Source organism: Argopecten irradians, unplaced genomic scaffold (assembly GCF_041381155.1).
Source record: "Argopecten irradians isolate NY unplaced genomic scaffold, Ai_NY scaffold_0031, whole genome shotgun sequence".
Lineage (NCBI taxonomy): Eukaryota > Metazoa > Mollusca > Bivalvia > Pectinida > Pectinidae > Argopecten > Argopecten irradians.
Window position 1 is genome coordinate 105,235 of NW_027187498.1, and position 23,361 is coordinate 128,595.

At 35.0% G+C, this 23,361-nt stretch overlaps 2 protein-coding genes across 2 annotated transcripts; both read right to left on the bottom strand.

Moving 5' to 3' along the window:
• Window positions 1–1,449: 1,449 nt before the first annotated feature.
• LOC138311481 (uncharacterized) lies at window positions 1,450–3,836 on the bottom strand. The gene is made up of 4 exons (XM_069252813.1): window positions 3,597–3,836; window positions 2,970–3,077; window positions 2,686–2,744; window positions 1,450–2,320 (listed from the first exon to the last, which is right to left on the bottom strand). Exons 1-4 carry the CDS (start codon window positions 3,617–3,619, stop codon window positions 1,596–1,598), a joined length of 915 nt encoding a protein of 304 aa, XP_069108914.1. The 5' UTR covers window positions 3,620–3,836; the 3' UTR covers window positions 1,450–1,595.
• On the bottom strand, window positions 3,715–19,579 carry LOC138311485 (proteoglycan 4-like). Its single transcript, XM_069252816.1, has 11 exons — window positions 19,502–19,579; window positions 18,073–18,162; window positions 16,751–16,832; window positions 14,628–14,816; window positions 13,281–14,403; window positions 12,919–12,953; window positions 8,714–8,828; window positions 6,493–8,396; window positions 5,035–5,193; window positions 4,258–4,665; window positions 3,715–3,846 (listed from the first exon to the last, which is right to left on the bottom strand). The coding sequence occupies exons 2-11, from the start codon at window positions 18,159–18,161 to the stop codon at window positions 3,715–3,717; spliced, it is 4,236 nt and encodes a 1,411-aa protein (XP_069108917.1). The 5' UTR covers window position 18,162; window positions 19,502–19,579.
• Window positions 19,580–23,361: the final 3,782 nt, after the last annotated feature.

Below are 23,361 nucleotides of genomic sequence, written 5' to 3' on the forward strand. Positions count from 1 at the left end.
TTAAATCTAAAATACTGGTAAGCACAAAAATGAACATGGCATATGCACGACAACAAATTACATTCCTACACCTACTTCACAATTACATCATATTTCACAAATGAAGTCTATATTTAGTTCCACATTATGCAGCAAGTGATTCTAGGAAGACACTTCCCATATCTATAACTAAATACAGTTTTAACTTAAAATATGGTACACGACTTTGAACAAGACAATACAGTACATAATATTATGACAATGGTACATGAAATATATACAAAGATGATCCTGGCATATATTGATAAAAATCTATGAGCACATTCACATGAAAACAATCTTTTTAAGAATTGCAATTCGCAGAAAGAACAGAAAAGAAAAGAGAGAGAGAAAAAAAAACCAACCAACAACACTTTTTTTTAGGTTTACATTAAGCATTACATGTAATCTATTTCACAATACTGTAATTGTGTTATTAGATATTTGAATATGCTTAGAGCGAGGTAAGCTTGTTTCAAACAGTTGATGAGTGAAAAAAAGGAAAGAATTTTTATTTGTCTTGCACACTTCCACCTTTGACGCCTTTAGACAATTTTAATCTTCAACAATGAAAAGTATTTTCTTAGGAAGCAACAATAAGTTAGTACTTGTTTTCGAAACTAAATAGGTTGTCTTTGAGATCAATTGAAATCTATAACATGATGAATATGTCCCGAGACATTTATTAAAGACATACCCATATATTAGTACCCGGTATTGTTATGATTACATTAATATGATATAATCTGTATTTACAATGAGAATACTTTATATATGATATTTACATTGAGAGGTTAATTTAATCCTTTCATTTCCTACTTCTTGTTGTACGCTTTACAGGTGTTGCAGCTTTTTTGGCAGGACTGGCTGCTTTTGTTGTCTTTTTGTTGGACTTTGTTGCTTTAACAGGCGATTTCTTTGCTGAGCTGGCAGCTTTTCCACGGGTCGCCCGTTTAGCTTTAACGGGACTGACTTTGGCGGGTGTGGCTATCTTGGTAGTTTTAACAGTTCCCTTTTTATCTTTCTTTTGTGGAGACACTTTTGCAGGAGATGCTGGTTTTCCTTGAACTGCCTTCCTCCTATTCACTCTGGTAAGCTTAGCAGGTGATGGCTTAGGTGTGTTTACCTTTTTTTCTTCAACAACTACCTTCTTCACTGGCGTTTCTGCTTTCACTGGCGTTTCTGCTTTACCTTTTGTACGCCTTGGTTTAACAGGACTGACTTTAGCTGGTGTTGCAGGTTTTGCCACAGCTCCCCTTTTACCTTTCTTTTCAGGTGAAGGCTTTGCAACTTCAATTGGAGCTGATATTTTAGGAACCTTTGCCAGACTCTTCTGTTCATCAATAGCTTTCCTCTTTGTTCCACGTGTTGGGGCAGACTTTGCTGGAGAGTCTTTAACAGGTGTAGGGACAGTTGCTGCTCCTCTCCTTCCCCTTCTTGCTGGTGCCTTCACTGGAGATTTCGCAGGAGTTGCTGCCTTTTCTACTTTCTTTGCAGGTGACCTTTTGTTAGACTTGTCAGATGTCTCTTTCTTTGATGCCGCCTTTGCTGGTGATTTTGTGATTTTGGAACCTCTTCTACTTCTCTTTACTGGAGATGCGGGTAATGCTTCCTTCACTGGAGTAGCAGTTTTTCAACTCGGTTTTCTTTTCGGGTATCTTTTTAACTGGACCACCTCTTCTAGTCCTTTTCACTGGAGTGTCCTTTTTCACCTCTGCTGCCTTGACAGGAGTTGCAACCTTTTCTTCTACTGGTTTTACAGGTGATTTTTGCTTAACTGGACCACCTCGTCTGGTCTTTTTGACAGGTGTTGCTACCTTCGGTGTAGCAGCCTTTGCAACTTCTTCAATGAGTTTCACCTCTGCTGCCTTGACAGGAGTTGCAACCTTTTCTTCTACTGGTTTTACAGGCGATTTTTGCTTAACTGGACCACCTCGTCTAGTCTTTTTGACAGGTGTTGCTGCCTTAGGTGTGGCTGCCTTTGCAACTTCTTCCATGGGAGCACCCCTTCGACTTCTCTTCACAGGCGATTTTTTTACAGTTGAAGCCTTTTTCACAACAGCAGATTTAGTTTTCAATGGGGAAGGTTTCTTTGCAGGTGAAGGCTTGATGTCTTCAGTAATCTTTGCCACAGCAGCTGTCCTTTTTCCTTTTTTCACTGGCAAGTCCTTTTGAGGAGTAGGGACCTTTTTCGCAAACCTTCCTTTTCTACGGTTCTGTACTTCAACCTTGGGAGAATCAACTTTGGTTGGCTGTGCTACTGCTTTCTTGATGGGAGATTTCTTTGCTATTTCCTTCCTCCCTGATAACAAAAATGATTTGATAATGATTCAAGGGTTCTATAACTTGCATCTATTGGCTGACACCATGTCTAGCCAAGGGAAGACAGAAAAATATGTTTTTTTTTTATCAAAAATCAAAACTATACTAAGCATTAAGCTTTTCATTTTGTGAAAACTTCCTCAGAACAATGATAGCTAACAAAATCAGATATCATTGCAATACTATTTTCAAGTCATCTTGCATACACATGAAAACTAATACATGGATTCTAATACATGGATTCTCATGTTTAAAAGTGGTTTTAATATAACAGTCTACCAGACTCAAAATAAACCTTATATTTTCATTATTCAATAAAAAATTCATAAGAAGTTTTTTTTGTACCTCTTGTTGATCTTCCTTTAACTGGAGATTTTGTTGGAGTCTTCTTGGCAGTCTTTGTCCTACAAAGAATATAAGACAACATTACTTTAACTTCAAGGTATACATTTTATTTATTTTCATTCTTTTCTCTCTCACAATTCTTTTCGTTTTTAAAAGATTCACAAATGTAGAATATTATTTGCAAGCCGCCAGCAACAAAATAACCCAGGTGTAATGGAACTTTGGAACTATAAAACCTTCAAAGGTTTTTTTTTTTTTTTTTTTTTTTTTAGTTGAGATATTACCTTGGCAATGGTTTTGCTGGGCTTGGTGTTGCAGTTTTTTCACTCGTTTTTACCACTTTGCTTGGGACATGAGGTGATGAATCATCTGTAGCTGGCCTCTTCCTTCCCCTGTACAAGAATTTTGTAGCATTATTTTCTATGTAAAAAGGAATTTCATCAATATTACCCCAAAGTACACAACCAATTAAACAGGACAGTTATGAGCATATTAACCTATAATCATAGGAAAGCTACATAAGAACAATGTTTCTTAACCTAAATTTTCTCTCTTGTAAGGACATCATTCTATCTGATTAAAATACAAGTTCAGATGACCTTTATATCACCTGTGTTTCAGATCAAATGCATTTTCTACACCTTCATCAATTTAAAACAACGTTTTATCTCGTATACTGACACAATTTGCTTTGTTTTGCTCTTTGGGTAGGATGAATAATTCTGGCAGCCTTTTCAAACTGTTTTCATTCCCAGTCAAGAATCTGGGAGAAGCAATTTGATTCGCCATTTCCAAAGGTCACCAGAACGAGATCCCTAATGGGATGCTGTCAGATCATCATGGAACAACATTTACTTAAAAATAGGAAGAGAGTACAAAACAATTTCAGATATATCATGTCGGCAAGCTACCTTCTGGGTGGTGATGCTTTCATTGCAGATGGAGATTTTTTTGGTTGATTTTACTGCCTTTCTTTTTGATAAAACAATTTTAGGCATGGTCTTGGGTGTGGTTTTTGCAGGTGTAGTCTTAGGTGTAGTCTTGGGTGTGGTCTTGGGTGTAGTCTTGGGTGTAGTCTTGGGTGTAGTCTTGGGTAAGGCCTTTGCAGGTGTATTCTTGGGTGTTGCCTTGGGCGTGGTCTTTGCAGTAGTTTTTTGGTGTCTGTGAAAAGAGATTGGTTATAATTACATTTTACAAAATTTCCCTGCAACCATGATAAAATTTCAACAACATTAAGTATGAGAAATATCTGAGTTTATGAGGTGACAAACTCTAAAACTTTCAGTGATTATCAAGACATTTTAAAATCGGTATTAGATATATAAAATAAGTTCTTCTGAACTAAATGTAAATGTTGTATGGTTTATGAAACAATGATCAACAGAATTAAGTAATGAACACCAATTAAATTATACAAGGTACATTTGCTATCAATGACCAAAATACCTTAATATTTTGAGCTATAAAGCCAAGTTTGTCCTTAATTTATTTTTCATTGTCTAGTCATCTAAATAATCTTTAATTCTACAGAATCCATTGAAAGCTTATAACAGTAATTAAAATGAAGCATACCTTGAATAAATCTGCAACTCCTGTGGGACTGGCGGCCACAGATTTCTGTTTAGGAGTAGCCATCAATCGTTTAATGCCTGTTGGACTTGCAGCCAAAAACTTCTGTTTAGGAGTAGCCATCAATCTCTTTATGCCAGTTGGACTTCCTGCCTTGGGAGATTTCTTCTGAATGAAAAGATTCTTCACACCAAGTAGATTTGGGGAAGAAACAGACTTACGTTTCTTTCCTGTTGAAATAGGGGACACAATCATTTCTCCTGGACCATTTGGAGTGTCAGGAATGTCAGAGTAAAGTGAGTGAGGTGTACCCACAGAGGAAGGTGTCTTTGGAGATTTCGTTGTTCTTTTTGGAGACTCAAATAAATCTGTCAGACCAGTCAGCGTTGTATTCAAATCATCTGTAATTTTCTACAAAAGAATCATCAAATCATTATATGCCTTCCTCTTTTTTGTTATTAACAGCAAAAAAATAATACTGAATGCAAAACAATGTTAGCGATTTTACAAGAATCATTTCCAAATATTCAATCAAAATTTTGAGAAGAGCTTCAATTTACAAAAATATTTCATTTGTCATTTTGAAGTCTGATACCATGTACTCTTAGTAGCAATACTGTCAAATTACATAAAGTTTAAATCACTCCACTTTTGAATATGTCTTGAAAGTTTCAATAATGAAAAAGCCTATCCCATGAAAATGTTATGAACCTTTGAATAGTTGATTTTATAAATAGGAGTGAAAAAAGATTCTCTCAGGATATTAGAGATACCACATACCTTGAGGACTTTTCTTCCCATACTTTTGCGACCCTTCTTAGGCAGAGCTTTGGGTGTTTTTGTTGACTTTTTGTGTATGACCAGTGTAACTGGAGAATTGACATGTCCTGTTGTTGGAGCTTTCTTGGCAGCCACTGTTCTGGGAGTCTTAGGGGGAACCTAAACAAAAGCAGATACAGAATGAACTAGAAATTTATGGTTTGCATACATATCAGTTAATGCAAATATTTTAATAATAATCTTATACTTTAGTACCAAAACTTTTGTTAAAATTAGATTGGACTACCGTAATTATATTTTCTGTGTGGTGTTGACATATCATCAAAATATTTTTTTAATGTGTCCAAATGGCTTATTTCAATAAAGAAAATAAGGGTTTTGAACTTTACTCAGAATATGTACTTTAGACAAAGGACCTCCTTTCCCCTCAAAATAAAATATTACATTTATCATATAATCCATCCAGCCATGTCATAAATATCGTAAGACATGTAATTAATGATATCATTATGAGGTTACTAGAGCTGAAACCAATAGCAGATTTTGATATTTGAATATTTGTTTGATGTATTTGACTATTTAGATATTCGAACCTTAATGTCTCCCAACTCATTCAAATTTCCCTCTCGCTACTGTACCCGAAGTAAATATGGGCTTCATCCTTTGTGTATTGAGCAAATGCATATTATTGCAGAGATCAATTAAACGATGTTTTACGACAATGTGATGTTTATAACATCGTTATTATGCCTTAAATTACAGGTATTCTACATGTATAAAATTGATAGCTGATTATTTAGTTAAAACACAGCAAATTAATTGTCAATCAAAAGATGCTTTTTTACACTGTCTTCAAACATTTTTTTGCAAATGAATAATATTTAAATAATGTAAATAACTTATTGATGGATATTTTATTATTTTTCACAATTTTACTATTATTTTCTTGAAAATCTTCCCACAGAAAATCGTAACAGAAAATGAGTCCACTATTGTGTTGCGATTGTAAACAACCATGCTTCAGTCAGCCGATTTTCTGTGAATTAAATAATTCTATGATTGAACATGCATCTGGTACGTTATTATTTTCAATCTTATCATATTTCCAATATATACATTATTTCTTTTAAACGCTTTTACCGATATTTATTTGTATAATGGCGTCACACAATTGTCTCAGAAGACAGAAATATCACATCTGAGCCAAATTTCTACTGTTTTATTTAGAGATGGATTAAAGGTTTCACTTATATTATATTTATGTTATGTGATAAACAGAATTGCATAAAGGCTCGTCGCATGTCAAATTATTGAACTCATTTGATAAATCTCATATTACATAGCCACTCGTGTAATATCCTCTATTTATCATATTTCATTGATACACCCTACAAATGAAAATCTATCACAAAAGCAGAAATATTTTCACTGTTTTTATAGCAAAAGCTCATTACAAACCTTTGCTGCTTTAGTAGGAGCCTGCTTGACCTGTACTGGTTTGGGACGTGCTGGAGACAGTTTCCTGGCCACTCCTTTCTGCATTATTCCTTTCTTAAGTATATCTGACCAACTTCCTCCAAGACTTGGAATGGCGTCCTTACCATGGATAGCTCTCAAAGCCACAGCATTTTTAAGAGCAGGTGGAGGGGAGGCTTTCTTCAAAGATTTCTTTACAGATTTAGGTGTCTTTCCTACTTTAGGTGTTGTCTTGGGTGTCTTTTTAGTAGATTTAGGTGTGGCTTGCTTTGGAGTCTTTTTAACAGATTTGGGAGTTTTCTTGGCCGATTTAGGGGTGTGCTTCGGAGTAGTGGCCCCAGGAGATTTCACTGGACTGGGCATCAATGCATCAAGTTCTTTAAAACTCCGGTCTAATTTTTGTTTCTTTGCAGACTTTGATGGGGTTACTGTCTTGTTTGCAGACAATCCCACAGTACCAGTACTTGCTCGCCTTTTCTTGTGGCTGATCTGTTTTGGAGTACTTGTTATCACAGTTGGCGTCTTCAACATTTCCTGAAGGCCTGTGAAACTAATATCTGCAGAAACAGTAGCTTTTCCTTTCGGAGTCTTCAACAGTCGCTTTATTCCAGTGAATGATGCATTACCAATACCCTTTCCATCAGATTTCCGTTTGGAGGATTTAGAAGAAGGGGTAGCTGATTTGGTGGCTTTTGGTGTCACCACAGGAGACTTTGGTCTTTTTTGTGTTGCTGCTTTGGGAGAAGCAGCTTCTGGAGATGCTGCTGGCGACTTAGATCTGGCTGGTGTTTCTGCTTTAGGAGTAGCAGCTTTTGGGGATGCTGCAGGAGACTTAGGTCTCTCTGGTGTTGCTGCTTTGGGTGTAACAGCTTTTGGGGATGCTGCAGGCGACTTGGGTCGTCCTGGTGTTGCTGCTTTGGGTGTAATAGCTTTTGGGGATGCTGCAGGAGACTTGGACCTAGCCGGGGTTGCTGCTTTAGGTGTAACAGCTTTTGGGGATGCCGCTGGCGACTTAGGTCTTCCTGGTGTTGCTGCTTTAGGAGAAGCTGCTGGCGACTTGGGTCTATCTGGTGTTGCTGCTGGTGACTTGGGTCTTCCAGGTGTTGCTGCTTTAGAAGGTGTTGCTGCTTTAGAAGCTGCTGGCGACTTGGGTCTTCCTGGTGTTGCTGCTTTAGGAGAAGCTGCTGGCGACTTGGGTCTTCCTGGTGTTGCTGCTGGTGACTTGGGTCTTCCAGGTGTTGCTGCTTTGGGTGTAACAGCTTTTAGGGCTGCTACAGGCGACGTGGACCTAGCTGGTGTTGCTGCTTTGGGTAAAACAGCTTTTGGGGATGCTGCAGGCGACTTAGGTCTTCCTGGTGTTGCTGCTTTGGGTGTAACAGCTTTTGGGGATGCTACAGGTGACTTGGACCTAGCCGGTGTTGCTGCTTTGGGTAAAACAGCTTTTGGGGATGCTACAGGTGACTTGGACCTAGCTGGTGTATCTGCTTTGGGAGAAGCAGCTTTTGGGGATGCTGCAGGTGACTTGGGTCTTCCTGGTGTTGCTGCTTTTGGTGTAGCAGTTTTTGGGGATGTTGTAGGAGACTTCGCTGGTGATGCTGCTTTGGGTGTAGCAGCTTTTGGAGACTTTGAAGGACTCTCTTCCTTGATGGGAGTAGTCTTTGGTGCCATTGATCTTCGTTTTAGCAAAGACTGTGGTGATGTTCTTTTCAGGGGTTCAGATCGTCTCCTTGGAGTTGCTCCCTTTCTTACAGGAGTAATTGGAGGTAATTGTTTGTCAAAATGTTCTGGACTCAACTGAGGACCAAATGATACTCTTTTCCTTTTAGAACTAGGAGCAATAGATTCAGTTGACTTTCTTTTTCTGTTCTCAGGGGTCTTTGGCAATCCTGTGATAGAACATGCATGCATTCATATTATATGATATAACTTATAAAGTTTCTAATAGTTACTAAAGATAAAATTAAATTTAGGTAACCAGGTTGTATTTTCTTTTGAAGCCACTTGCCCGAACATGTCTAATCAACCCATCAAAAACATTCCACATTTCTAATTTTATTTCTGAAAATATTTCTTTTACAATATAAAGATAAAAAAAAATTCATTGAAATTGGGTTGTATTGATATTACCTTTTATTTTGACTTTCCCTTTATATTGCCATACAAACAATAAAGAGGTACACCTTAAGCTCGACTTTTCACCTACCTGAACGATTTGGACTGGTTGATTCCAATACTGGCTGTGATCGACGTCGCAGTTCTGACAAGTTTTTCTTCAATGATGCAGTTTTAGGTACATATGGACTTCCTGCTGGCATTGACTACAAAATGAATGTTCATAGGATTATTAGTCATAAGTACGTTAAATGACAAATACTGTCTATCTGGGGAACTATCCCACAATGTAATGGCACATCCCAAGGCACATTGAAAATATTGCAATCTAATTGATCAACTTTTTCTCCGTTGTAGACAGGAGGCACTTATTTTTTCAGGGAGACCACCCACAGAAGAGGTTTTTTTCCCAGGAGGTACATGCTATAGAATTTTTTTCTGGATTGAAGAACCACCCATCAAAGCAATTTCTATTAATCTGTATATAACAAGCAAGATGACCATGAGATGTGTCAGTGAATTGTTGCATAATCTGAACTACACATTCCATTAATGACAATTCATTCTAAAGTATAGAACAGAAATACTGGTATTAACTCAGGGATCAGGAAGGTGAACCAAGCTTCTGTTATTATTATTCTTTTTATAAATGGAATGAAGTCTGTCCTGTTTTTGCTACCTTTTTCTGTCGACATAAAAACCTGAAATCGTCGTTAACATGTACATGACCTCCACGTTTCATGATTATATAAATTGACGGCAATCTGCCAAAAAAATAGACACATAGTTCTGAGTCAAAACCAGTGCTCACAAACACCTACATTTTCGTATATTATCAACTATGAATATTGCAAATTGAATTCCTGCAAGGGGAGAAGTTGACAGACACACGTAGTCTTGATTTAAGAAATCTTTTTCAGTCAGTTATATTGTGGTTTAAATGCCAGCTTATAACAGAACAAGTCAATTTTTGATTGATAAACCCTATTATATTAAAGCAAATTTGAGTTATACTATGAAATTTCCATTCTACAGCCATTCTTAAGACTGTAGGGGTGTAAAAATAAAATTTAAAGTCACTTGCCCAAAATTTAATTATAATTGCCTTGATTTTTTTTTTTTTTTTAATCACAGTACTGTACTAAGTAGAAAATAAAAAAAATAAAAACTTTAGAATTATCTAAGTAATATTTCTTATTCTATTTTACAAGATATTTTCTCCCTCTTATTAAAAAGAAAAGTAAAAATATTAATTTGCAGCATTATTTTTTGTTTTTTTGTTTTGGTTATTCCTGAATTCCGGAAACTGGATTCCAGCTTCATTATTAGTTCCCAAGTGCTATTTCCCACCTTGAACAGAGATTGTTTTTACAGAGAAATACCCCTTGCTTATGTCTTAATATAATGGTTAGACAACTGATAATGTAACTTCACTCTGAAAACCATTGTTATGTAACTAAAGAGTAGTTTATAATTGTTTTTATCCGCCAATTTTCTGATAAATGTCTGTGAAGTGGTGCACCTAGCGATCTAGTTAACTTTTATGCCCATTTCAATTTTTTTGGTGTTGTGAAATAAAAATTGTTTCTAATCCCAAATTATTTGTTTTTAGTAATATTTAAGCAGATATGTTTACACAGGTATTTACATATAAATCTAATATAGCATGAAACTTGGTGCACCTGAGAAATTATACCCAGACATTCACTTAGCTGCAACTTTCACATGTGGTGTAAGCGTTATCTCCCCTTACTGTCGTGTCGGTCTTACCGTTGACGATGACAGTGATGTACTCGCCGCGCAACTTGGACAATACTATTGCATACTGGGTTACAATTTAAACCTCTGGCTCCCCTGTTTTTTCCTCCAATATTGTACTGTTGTGTCGGTCTAACCATTGACGATGACAGTGATGTACTCGTCGCCCAACTTGCACAATACTATTGCATACTGGGTTACAATATAATGCTAAACGCGAGTTGATTGGTTGGTGGGCGTGACTTATAGCATGTGATATGTGTGACCCACGTGTGATAGATCTATCCTGAACTCATTGGGTATTACAGTATTCATAAGAACTGCAGGATGTGCCCATACTTTCTATTACCCACAGTTTTTACAACAGACGTTTCTTCAAAGAAAGCTCTGACATAAAATGTGATAACGCGGTTTTCAAGAGCTGCTGTTCGTGTTTCAGCCAGGATAGACTGGATAACTTTTGCGTCATCGCTAGCATAATTCACGGTAGGGAATGTGCGTCACAAACGTTAGCTAACCTGTTAGGCTACTTCGAGAACAACGTAATGGCTGCTGTGAGGCCCGCCTCGCGGTAAATTTACCTCTGTTTGTTTCTTTATCAATCAACTTTTTAAATATCAAAGGACTTTTAATTCACTACGGATTTTATTTATTCTATAAACTTAAGACTTCATTGGTAATTTTGCTTGGGTTCCGATAAACAGGTAGCTGGGTTAAATGTCCCACGTGCAGTCACATTCTTTATAATCTTGTGACAACCTCCTCTCGTAACATCAGTTGTTCTTTTTTTACTAATCTCATGAAAAAGATAATCCTTTAGTTTATAGTGAAGATCAAGTAATTCACTACGAAGTTTACCGTCCGTCAGTACCCCGTTAGCATAAGATCTTACACACACGTTTTTTTATCAGACGCAGTCATATTGTCTTTCAAACTCTAGAACATTGTCAGATAAACTCCGCCCACTCGCTCTATCGCCTGACGTCGGGTAGGCTATCTAAACTTCGCCCCTCCAGACAATTGACAGAACCACTCGACCAGTTGATAATACTGTAACTCAACATACCGAGGTATTACATCATTTATTTTGTCAACGGTTAGACCGACACGACAGTAACCACTTGAGTCGCTCGCGATACTGAAATGAGCGTTTCCCGACATTGCAACGGGAAAGAAAGAGAACAAAATACAAATAAAAAAACTAAACATACACCATCTTTTCATATTAACTGTAGTTTTAATTTACTTCAACAATGTGATAGAAGTGATTTTAAAAAAGGAAAAATAATAGACCATGAACAGATGTGATTTTCTCAAGACCAGCATGTGGTACAAAAGTTTTTTCTCCTGGAAACCAACCATGCACAGAAGTTTTTTTAATTTGCCCTCCTGGGGTAGGGGGTATATTTTAATGAAATAGCCCTAGATTAATATGAAATTTGATTCTATTAATCAAACATAATTATTATTTTTATTTTCTTTACTTATTCCATAGAAACATAACAGTCATATTTACCTTTTTAAACATAATCAGTGTTATTGGTAATATAATTTGGCTGGTAGAAATATTTAAATATAACTGAATTTTAATGCGATTAGTTATATATTGACCCTCAAGTTTAACATTTAGACTCTCAGGAATTTGATTTGACCCTCAGGATTTTAGAGCCAAGGGTCACCGACTCTTGAGATTTTAATCCTACTGGATGCCCGGGTTACATCTTTATCATAACAAATCAACTGGTGTCTGTCTATGACAAATGAGTTACAAATATGTTAATTTCTCTTTATACCTACACGTGTAATACTGGCTGGTATTGGGCAATACACTTATGTCCCCTGAGGCTCTATTGCATGACAACCCATGCAATACAGCCTCAGGGTGTCATAGCGTAACAATATTACTATTTTTTGGGTATAATTATTCAAACAATTTTTTTTTCAGAAACTAGGCTGGATTTACTTTAAAAAGATACAAACAACAAGAATTCAGTTGAAAATATCACACAATTTTCACGTATGGAGAATTGACTTGCAGTCCTGTTTTCTTTATGATTTATTTCAAAATTGCAGAAAATAATGGTAATAAAATTGCAATAAAACCTCTTAAGTGTAAGTGAAAATACTCTCATACGTGGATATGAAAAATAGAGATATTCTACCATCGGGATCACAAAATGTTGTAAAACCCTCAGCAAGCCTCGGGTTTTGACAGTCAATTAGAATATCCCTATCCTTCATTTCCACATATGAAAGAGTCTTTTAATTTAGGATGGCCTATCCATTCAAGACACCCAATTATCAATTTTGTGTAGGTTAAATTGCCACCCTATATAATTGTTGAAATAACTGTATTCGACCCAATAAGCATCCCTTCCTTTATTGAGGCCTCATTTTGATGCCAAGACATCAGATCAAAACTGTATGGGTTTGCAATAATTTTGTCTTATTAAGCACCTTTTCAGCTGGGCCCTAATTGGGTCGAATGCAGTATCTCATACCATACCATATCTCATTTCTCACACCTGATATTCTTACCTTTCTTCTTCCTTCTGTTGAGGGTGTCTTTTTAGCTGAAACAAGCATTTACCATGTATAACATAATATCTTAAATGATTGTTCATTTCAAAGATTTTATGAAACAAGTCTTTTGCAAGCCATGGCAAGCAAAAATGTTCTGATCCATAGGAATGTTATCAGGACAATACGTAGTATTCGCATGACATCATACAGTTGTTTCCTGTGCAGGCTGTCTTGCCCTAAGATAGATACCTTTTTATCAGAAGTGTGGATATGTCACAAAATTAAAAATGGTGCCCTAGTACTAAAAATATAAAGCAATTTGGTTTAGATTAAACACAAATACTTCAAATATGTAAATACAGTACAACAATACTTACAATCCATTTTTGGCGTAACAGCTTTAGGACTGGCCGCCCTTGGTGTTGTTGCTTTAGGACTTTCAGTCTTGGGCGTTGTAATTTTAGGAGTAACAGCCTTTGGACTGGTGGCCCTTGGTGTTGTTGCTTTGGGAGTAACAGCCTTTGGACTGGTGGTCCTTGGTGTTTTTGCCTTGGGGGTGACAGCTTTAGGACTGGCTGCCCTTGGTGTTGTTGCCTTAGGAGTGACAGCTTTAGGACTGGCGGTTCTTGGTGTTGTTGCTTTGGGAGTAACAGCCTTTGGACTGGTGGCCCTTGGTGTTGTTGCTTTGGGAGTAACAGCCTTTGGACTGGTGGCCCTTGGTGTTGTTGCCTTAGGAGTAACAGCCTTTGGACTGGTGGCCCTTGGTGTTGTTGCCTTAGGAGTGACAGCTTTAGGACTGGTGGCCCTTGGTGTTGTTGCTTTGGGAGTAACAGCCTTCGGACTGGCGGTTCTTGGTGTTGTTGCCTTAGGAGTGACAGTTTTAGGACTGGCGGTTCTTGGTGATGTTGCCTTAGGAGTGACACCTTTAGCACTGGTGGCCCTTGGTGTTGTTGCCTTGGGAGTGTCAGTTTTAGGACTAGTGGCCCTTGGTGTTTTTGCCTTGGGAGTGACACCTTTAGGACTGGTGGACATGGATGTAGTTTTTGGAGTTGTGTTACTTTTGGGTGTCTTTTCCAGAGATTTTGACTTAGGAGTTTTTATGATAGGAGTGCTAGAAGATGTTCCTTTGGGTGTTGTGGACCTAGAAATATGATCTTTTGCTGTTCTTGAAGATGGAGATGGTGACTGTACTCGAGATTTTGCTGGGGTCATGCTTCGCCCTCTAACATCTTGGTTAGATTGCGGTGTTTTTGATAAAGGTGTTCTTGGTGGTTTAGCCTTTGGTGTCAGAATCTTGTGACGACCTTCATCACCCAATTCCTTTGGTGTAGAAGGCACACTTGCGACAGTACCCGATGGTGTCTTGGCTCTTGGCACAGATTTTTTGGAATCTTTACTTGGAGACTTGGGTGCAACTGCTGGTTGAAGATCAAGTTCTCTGTTTGATGGCGATAAAGGTTTTCTTTGATTGACAGACTTGTTAGGTGAAGAAGATTTGGCCTGTAAAAGAAAATGATAACACTATAATAACAATTTAACCAATTCTGAAGATATCACCTCATCACTGGAAAATATTCTATTTATTTCATCATCATGGGTTTCATTATTACACTAAAGGTCAGTTCTAAATCAATTCACCATTTAACCATATCTATTTTGTGATTTGTTGCAAATAATTAATGCATGTGCTGAAACAAAGCCAACTTGTGAAAACTGAAACAAACCTTAGGGGTAGAGACTTTAGTCGGGGAATTCATTTTCTTTGGAGAGATTGAAGACCCTTCTGGTAGCTCAAAGCGAAAGGATCTATCAATTATAGTGAAAATATCGCTGTTCTTCAGCTCAATATCTCCATGAACAACTTTGTCATTCACTTTAATTGGGTTTACTGTACTAAGATTGTTCAGGAATACCTGAAATACGAAAGAACATTATTATATAATTAATATCAAATTAAATATCAGCATGCCATAAAGTAATTTCATCTTATCAATTAATATATGTTATCAGGAACACCTGAAATAAGAAAGAACATTATTATATAATTAATATAATCAAATTAAATATCAGCATACCATAAAGTAATTTCATTTTATCAATGAATATATGTTATCAGGGATTAATCTAGCTCTGATTTATTACCATTTATGGGTAAATTTCCCCGCAAGGAATGAATTCCCCTGGGGATTTAAAAATTCACCCTTTGAAGCTAAAAAATGACCGTTTTTATAACACAATTTCCCCTGTGACTTATTTTTCATTTTTTTTTTTAGACTTTTGTTTAGAAATTTCTTCAAATTTGTCATACAGCTACTGCATATTTTATGAGAAACTAAAATTTTTCACTATTGAGCTTAAAATATTGCTTTTCTAAATCTTAAAATAAAATTAGTTGTTTTACAGTACTTTTTCGTCAAAATGAATATAATTTTGGACCAAAATAACAAGATTCAAATTCCCCTATATTTCGCCAATTTTTCCCCCTATTTTGAAAAAGGATAGTTTCCCCCAAAACCTAGACTGATCCCTGGTTATACAAATATGAAGAATTTATTTTGAACATAATATGTCCCAAGATTCTCTGTAAAGCATGTCCTTCATTTGATGGCAAAACGCATTGGAAAACTAACCTAATTTGATAGCCTAAGATAAACTCATTACAATTTTAAAAGTAATTGAATGTAATATGTAATAGAATAATTACATTACAAAAATGTATGCAATCATGAATGACCAATTACTTTTCAATTACATTTCAATTGCATGTGATTATGATGCTGAACATCCTATCTGACAATATCCTTTATTTCTTGGAAGCTATGACATATATACATGTATGAAGTTAGTCCGCAAAACCTCCCTATATTATTAGACATTTTTTGTCCGATTTAAAGTCAGCTTGCGGTACCTCTTAAAATGTGAAATCGTATGACAGATTTGGCCTATGCTACTTCAGCAACATTTTTCTAATACACCGTCTATGCTGTGTCGGGAAAACGTACGCATACCTATTCATTGAGATCCCATAAACTCCAGTGCCCCCATGTTACATCCCATTTATGAAATTAAACAATTCTGGACAACGAAAAACTTCCAAGACTTTTCTATTTCACACAACTCTAATGGCCACCGACTACACATTTAGTTGAGTAAACGGTAGCCAATCAGCATTGCTTCTGGTTTTATCTTAAAAAAAAACACATGTAGCGGAGAGGTAAACAAAATGCAAGCCACTCGTAGTTATTATAGTGGAATCATGGTCGACATACATGACATATTGTCAAACATTCAAATTGAACACAAACATTGCTGGTACTGCGTCATTTTCACAATATCAAAATTGCATATATAATTCCGTCTTTGCATATTACAGAGTTTGCTCCCTTGCAGGTAGGTAATCGATTGTTACGTCATTATTTTATGAGCACATTTCACGTCAATTTCTCCGAAACATATGACTTTACGCTCGGAAACACGTGACGCAACAATCAATACCTACCCGCAAGGGCAGATAACTCTGTAATATGCAAAGATGGAATACATGTAGCACACTACAGGTATACACGTGGCTCGCATTTTGTTTACCTAAATATCCATTCCTTGGATGATAATCAATATGCTTCAAAATGATTGTCAGTACAATGTTTGCCATCAATAAGTGAAACCAGTAATTTGGTGGTTAAAACCATTATTTTTATGTGACATTTCAAAACAAATGGTGGAAGGTGGGACCATTGTTTTCTGTCAACACAGTTTTAGTATCTTAAAAACCCTATATTAGGGAGAGTCTGAAATCAAAAATTTAAGACAATTAATACTTAATTATATAAGGAAAAAACATTCTTACCTTTCCTTTATCATCAACTGTGACCTTACAATGTTCTCTGGATACATTTGGGAGCTGAATGCGAATGTCACATTCATTGGATCTACAAAACAAACAATTAAGTTATAGGTTTAAAGCTGTTAACCATTATCCTAGCTACTGTGATATTTTTTTTACAAATATACTTATCATTACTGAATAGTGAATATATTGATAAAATCTTAATGAAGGTTTTAATAATTGATCTTAAAGACAGAATAGTATTCCAGATGCAGGGGATATATGATGCAAGGTCATAAGCTGCTAAATGTCAGATTCGTTCGCACTAGATCTCCTTATCGATCAGTGGTTCAATTCAATGATGTTTTTCTCCCATTGATGGGGTATAAGTTAGTGCTAGAACGGGTAACCGGATAACCGGTTCACGGTTCGGTTTCAGCTTGTATCCGGTTAGGATTTTAGCTATCCGATAACCGCCATATACATTTCGTACGGCAAAAATACTCCTCAAAGTAATGAAATTCCTGTACTAACAAGCGTCTTCACCTGTAGTATAAAGTATACCTGCTTTCCAAAGCGCAATTTTGTAATGAAATTAAAAGTGTTACGACAACAGTGTTGTTATTGGAAACTGCATTGTCACTAAAACGCTTAAAGGTGTCACTTGGCTCCTATGCAAACGTTCCAGTGAGCGTGAATCGTGATGTGCGCAAGTGCCGTGTGCAAAAGAAATCGTGTGCAGGAAGTAGGCTTACTTTGACGTTGTAAGTGTTTACATTCACATTCACCATCATGGTTTTATTAAGAACAAACAAAATAAATCGAATTCGAAGTAATTATTCTTTGTGTTAAATGAGTGTTTCCAGAAAGATATGAATAATTGTTAAGGAATCTAGACGACGTATGACTAATTCATGGCATCGATGTACGACTGAAACATTACTTACTTAAACAGCTAAAACAAACGTACATCGGTTATCTCTACGGTTAACGGTAAAAACGTTCGGTTAATCCGATGCGGTTAACACGGTTTTGGCATTTTTTACTAACCGTTCCAGCACTAGTATAAGTTACAATAATTGAGATAACAGACTGACCTTGAGACACACTACTTTGAAAGTTTGTATTTAACTCATCATATGAAATTGTAAATGCAAAAAAATAAAATAAAATAAAAATAATAGTAATAAAAAATAGTAATAAAAAAAAGACAAAGAAAATTTAATAACTTTCTGTTTATATATATATATATATATAACTGATCACACACACCAATCAGGTTTGGAAAAATAATATTAAAATCTAAACATGTTTCACATTAACATCACTAAAATATAACTTACCTTCCAAACAAACATACTGATGTTGTCAAGGGAAATTGTGCACCATCTGCCCCCGTCCGCTTGATAACTACTATTTTACCATACAGCATACTGCAAAATATCACAATATGAGCATTATATGCCCTATATTATTCTCTTTTAATTACTACTACTATCAATAAATTTTCAATGTGCAATTACCATGTCTACAGTGAATAAGCAAATTATGGAACTCTCAGGTAATTACAAATCAGCTGTCAACAAGTGTTCAGTCATGTGTCAGTGCATTAGTTTATGTACATAATTCGGTATAGGTATAAGCTGACAATAAAACAAATAATTTTGATTGATAATCAGATTACAGGGACCCATTACTGATATTATTTAGGAAGGGATAAGTCTTAGATATTTACAAACAGAAATTTAGTATTGAGAAATGTCTTTGTTAATAAAACAAATTCCAATTTACTATTAATTGATTCAGTTTATAACCAGATTTTCTAGAAATTTTGAAAGTTTGTAGAAAACTGCATGCTCTTTTCTTTGGTTTTATCCAAAAAACTTGGTTTATGTCAAATATATCACCACATAATAAAATTTTGATGATGTTTTTTGATTTCCATGTTCACTTGAACTGTGAATTTTGGTTGAAATTAGTAAAAATATGATAATTCTCAATGTTTTTTATGTGTGCTCTACATTAAGACGACCTACCTATATAATGTTATACTGTATCTTATCACAAGTGACATGTCCTTGTGGTAACAGACACAGAAATCAAATGAATGCAAGATTATCAAGAACATGCTAGTACTGATGCTGTATGTTACCTGTGATATGGAGTGTATCAATGTAAGTGGGTTTATTGTTTTTTATTCATCCCTTTCATTTAAAGCAATCATATGGTGAAATATCATTAAATTGTGCAATATTAAGAGCATAGACTAGTTTAAAAGTAAAATCAGTGGACAAAAACTGATAACAAGACCAAGATGATCTGGATTAAACAGTAGCTATGCATTAAAAATGTTAAATGACTACCACATTTCCCACAAAGAAAAACTTGGCTTTTGTTTTGTAACCACATTCATCGACATTTATTCAGATATTATATCATATGCATTCGTTTTCGACTATAAATAAAACATGAAAATAACGAATATTGAATTCACGATTTAACCGAAGAAAATTGAAATCTAGAAACTCAATCATCAACGTGACTTTGAACTTTTTGCATCATTTTACCGTTGGCATACATTTGCTCTCAGCTGTTTTCAACGCCATGTTTTTTTTAAAAAGGCCGATAGCACCAAATTCAAACTTACCCGCGGAACCAGTACGAGACACTAATTTTTATAAACAAATGGTTCGCTAAATTTAATTTATCAAGAGAAACCATTAAAACTGGTAAATAACTATAATATAATGTTACTTATTAAATTGACCTTACCTTTCTAACGGCTGTTACGGTGAATATAATGTATATTGCGCGATGCGCGTACCCCGGTAATGTATCGCCGCGCGAGACTAATGATGAAGTGAGTAATACGGTCGATTCGGCTTTCGCCGGAAAAAGTATAACCGGAAGTAATATTTTATATAACAATTTTTTTAGTCAACTTCAAAATAATTCGAACAAATTAATAGCAATATCATTATAATATGAAAATATATAAACATTCAATTAAGACGATAAAAAGGGAAAAATAAATATTTTTCATAACCGTAAATAAACATTGGCTGTGCGCATTGATATAATTTTCCTTTCCTTGTACAAGATTTAAATGTGTTGTTCACGATGAAATGATTGGTTGGTTAGAATCACCCGCCATTTTTAAGACCTTATATGGAAAAGTTCAAAGGTCATTCTTGAATAGACCATTAAACCTCATTTGCATTTTTGGCGTTTGTTGTGGTAAGTGTGTTTCGATATTAAGGCGGGTAAGTACGATATATACAAATATATCCAAATGTGGTCAAGTTAAGCTATGGTATATGAAGCTATATATACAAACTTGAAAGTAAGGTACAAAATGCATTTCATCCAGAGTAATAATGCAGTGTTTTGCAAGGTTGTGGAACAACCGAAAATCATTCATAAACAAACGGTTTCATATGGGGCCCTTCATATGCACTAGCTAAGTACATTCAAAGGATCAAGTTCAAACTTACCGTCTGATTTACATAATGATTTTTAAGTTCTGCATTGCCTTTTGGCAATTGTTAATATCATTGGAAGACTAATATATAGACTATATTGTCGTGGGATTTTACATCACTCAGTAGGCCTTATAGGCCCAGGTTGTAATCATAATTTTGAACAGCCTTGTTGATATTTCAGCCAATCGCGTTACATTATTTATTCGTATGAAGTCACGTGTATAAACAGAGTAGTAAGTCTCAGCTTCACGCAAGTTGACCAACTCTCAGGTGAATTTCATGTAAAATTATATGACCGCTTTTAAATATAAGCTTGAATGTTATATCGTCAATACTTATGCAGTACAGATTTTTTGACATCAAACATTTTCTTACTTTCCTGTGGATTTGTTTCATCTTACTGACTTCTAAAATAATTTATAAAAGAGTAATTTAGCACATTCCTAGAGGGATATGGAACTTAGACTAGAGGCATATGCTTTCCTGGGTCCATTAATTTACTTAGTACATATTCCTTATCTTGTTCTCTTATCCATCGACATTGGAATTTGATCACATCCACATATCTACTAGGACTGGTTGTGTACATATATATTCTATGCATCAAGATTTTCGCACGTCTGGAGCTGTTGACGAATACTTCATGATGGTGTTGTTTTGTTAATGTGAAATAGTGTGTTTCATGAGATTAAAACAATTATTTTTTTCCTAAATCACGACTACTGTTCCTTCATGACTACTTGTTGGGTGCAGTACTGTACAGTTAGAACCCTTTATGAAAACCCCCACTTATTTCACCTTTGAAAATGAAAAAGTAATGAAGTGTGATTTATGATATATATATTCTCTTTTATAATTAATTGTATGAATTTGATAGTAGTTCAATTGATGCAAGTTTCCTTGATTTTTTGATAATTTTAATTTGATTGACCTTTAAATCTATGTCATTTATTAGTATTGGATCAGGATAGCCAGGAGGAGACAGACAAAGACACCTAAAAAGGACAACCAGAAAGTCCACTGCTGCTTCAGGAAGTCCCACTGACATTGGGTACGTTACAATCAGGAAGTTAATAAGTGATATTATGATATATACGTTTTTAAAATTACCGATGAAAAAATAGAAATAAAAATGTTAATACCAGTACCTTTTCTGTAAGGTATCATCTGATTACATGCTATCCAGTGAGTCTGAGTAACTCCCACACAAGCTTTACCCCTGAATGGTCCTTCTAACACTAACACTTTCAACAGAAAAAAAGTTCTATAAGTAGCAGTTGATACAAGTTTTGTTCTAATCTTGCAAAACTGGAATCTGATGCTGTAACCCTGAAGTTATAACAAATTTAAAGTAGACAGAATTGCCCCAGGTCAGTGAAAGGTGTGAGATGAAAAGTTTTGTGTTACCTGCCATAAGGAAAGTTGATTGTTATCATATGGTAGTCAATACCATAAAGATATTATGCCACACTAAGCTAGCTATATATAGCTTAATTAGATCTATAAAAAACATGATAATGCCGAAAGGTTCCTGTCAATCAAATAATGTTGATCAGATGCATTGTAACTTTCCTTGTACTTGTCTTATCTTTCTGCATAAAGGTTTCAGAACTTTAGCATAAAGCAAACAATTCAAAGATATGCAGTTGTCCCATTAAGCAATTATATGCACATGTATAAACATTTGAAAGCCTGGTAATGTGTTGGAATGTATTGCAATATTTCAAAACAAAAGTTCAGAAATAACAAAAATCTACTAAAAAATTCTCATGTCTTAACACCAAGATTTCTATATGGGTTTTAAAAACAATGTATTTATTTAGTACACGGGTAAAACACAAATAATGGGCTCCCCTATGTTGCACTTTGGGGTCAAAATTAAACATTTCAGAAATCAAATGAAAAACTATTTCATATCAATGAGTAATGTTCAAAAACAGCGATTGTTTTGAAATGACTTATGTTTAAGTCAATTTTTTTATTGTTTTATTGTGGGTACCCAATACCAGGTTACGGACACTACTAATGCAAAATAACAGATGACATCTCATAAGCATCATGTATTTTAACAATTTTATTTCTACTGAAACATGTGTAGCCATATATTAAAAATAAGGTTTATAAAATTAAACTAACTTGATCTGTTGAAAATGGATAATCTCCAAGCAAAAACAAACATTGTGGTATATCCAAAATTTGCCATTCAAAATGTTTAAAAACAATTCAAACAATTTCCTTACAAGCATAATTATGGTCATAAAAACACTAAAAGAAACACTAGCCCTAATAACAAAACACAAATATTCAATTCAGAATTGATAGAATTAACGGTAAAAAATAATCTACATCGAAATATTGGTAGGGTTACGGACACTACAGAATCGTATTAATTATACATAAATTTCTTCATTATTTAATTGTGCTGCATATATATACATTACTGAATGAATTTGTTAATACATTATTTTATCAATGACCATTGATATATACAATGTATGTCTTTTCAGATTGATTACTATTATAATAAAATCTCAAAGATAAAGTTTTAATTATGTATTATTTTATACAAGATTGAAATTACCATTATATCATTCAGTTCTACATTTTTATTTGAATCTCAAAACAGAAAATCTGTTTGTAACTACAATAAAAGAGGCATTTCACTTAAAGGACTTGTTGCATTACAGTAATTTACTAAAATCTATATGATACATATAACAGTGCATTTAATTACTTGTAGGTATTTTTTTTCTAAAAATGAATAATGTAGATCTCTCATTAACATCAATTGACTTAGATTGATTTAATTTACTCCTGTGTTTTTATGCTCCCTTCCTGCAAAATGTAGTCGGAATCTGAACAATTTGATTTTTTTTCATTTGTTTGGTGTTTTTGCTTGAGCCAAGTATAATAAGAACCATTCTTTTCATCATACTGATCAGGAACTTGCTACTCTCACTATCACTACTGAACTAAAAAATAGTCAAAAAAGCACATTTCTTAAATTATCAATTAATGACATTTGTTTTTTCAATTTTTGGAATTTCCTTAGGTTTTCCAGTTGATGCTCTGATGTTTCTACAGGCTAATCCACTTTCTTTCATTGGTCTTCTTTAGAATCATCATATGTTATACATGCATGCTCTTCAT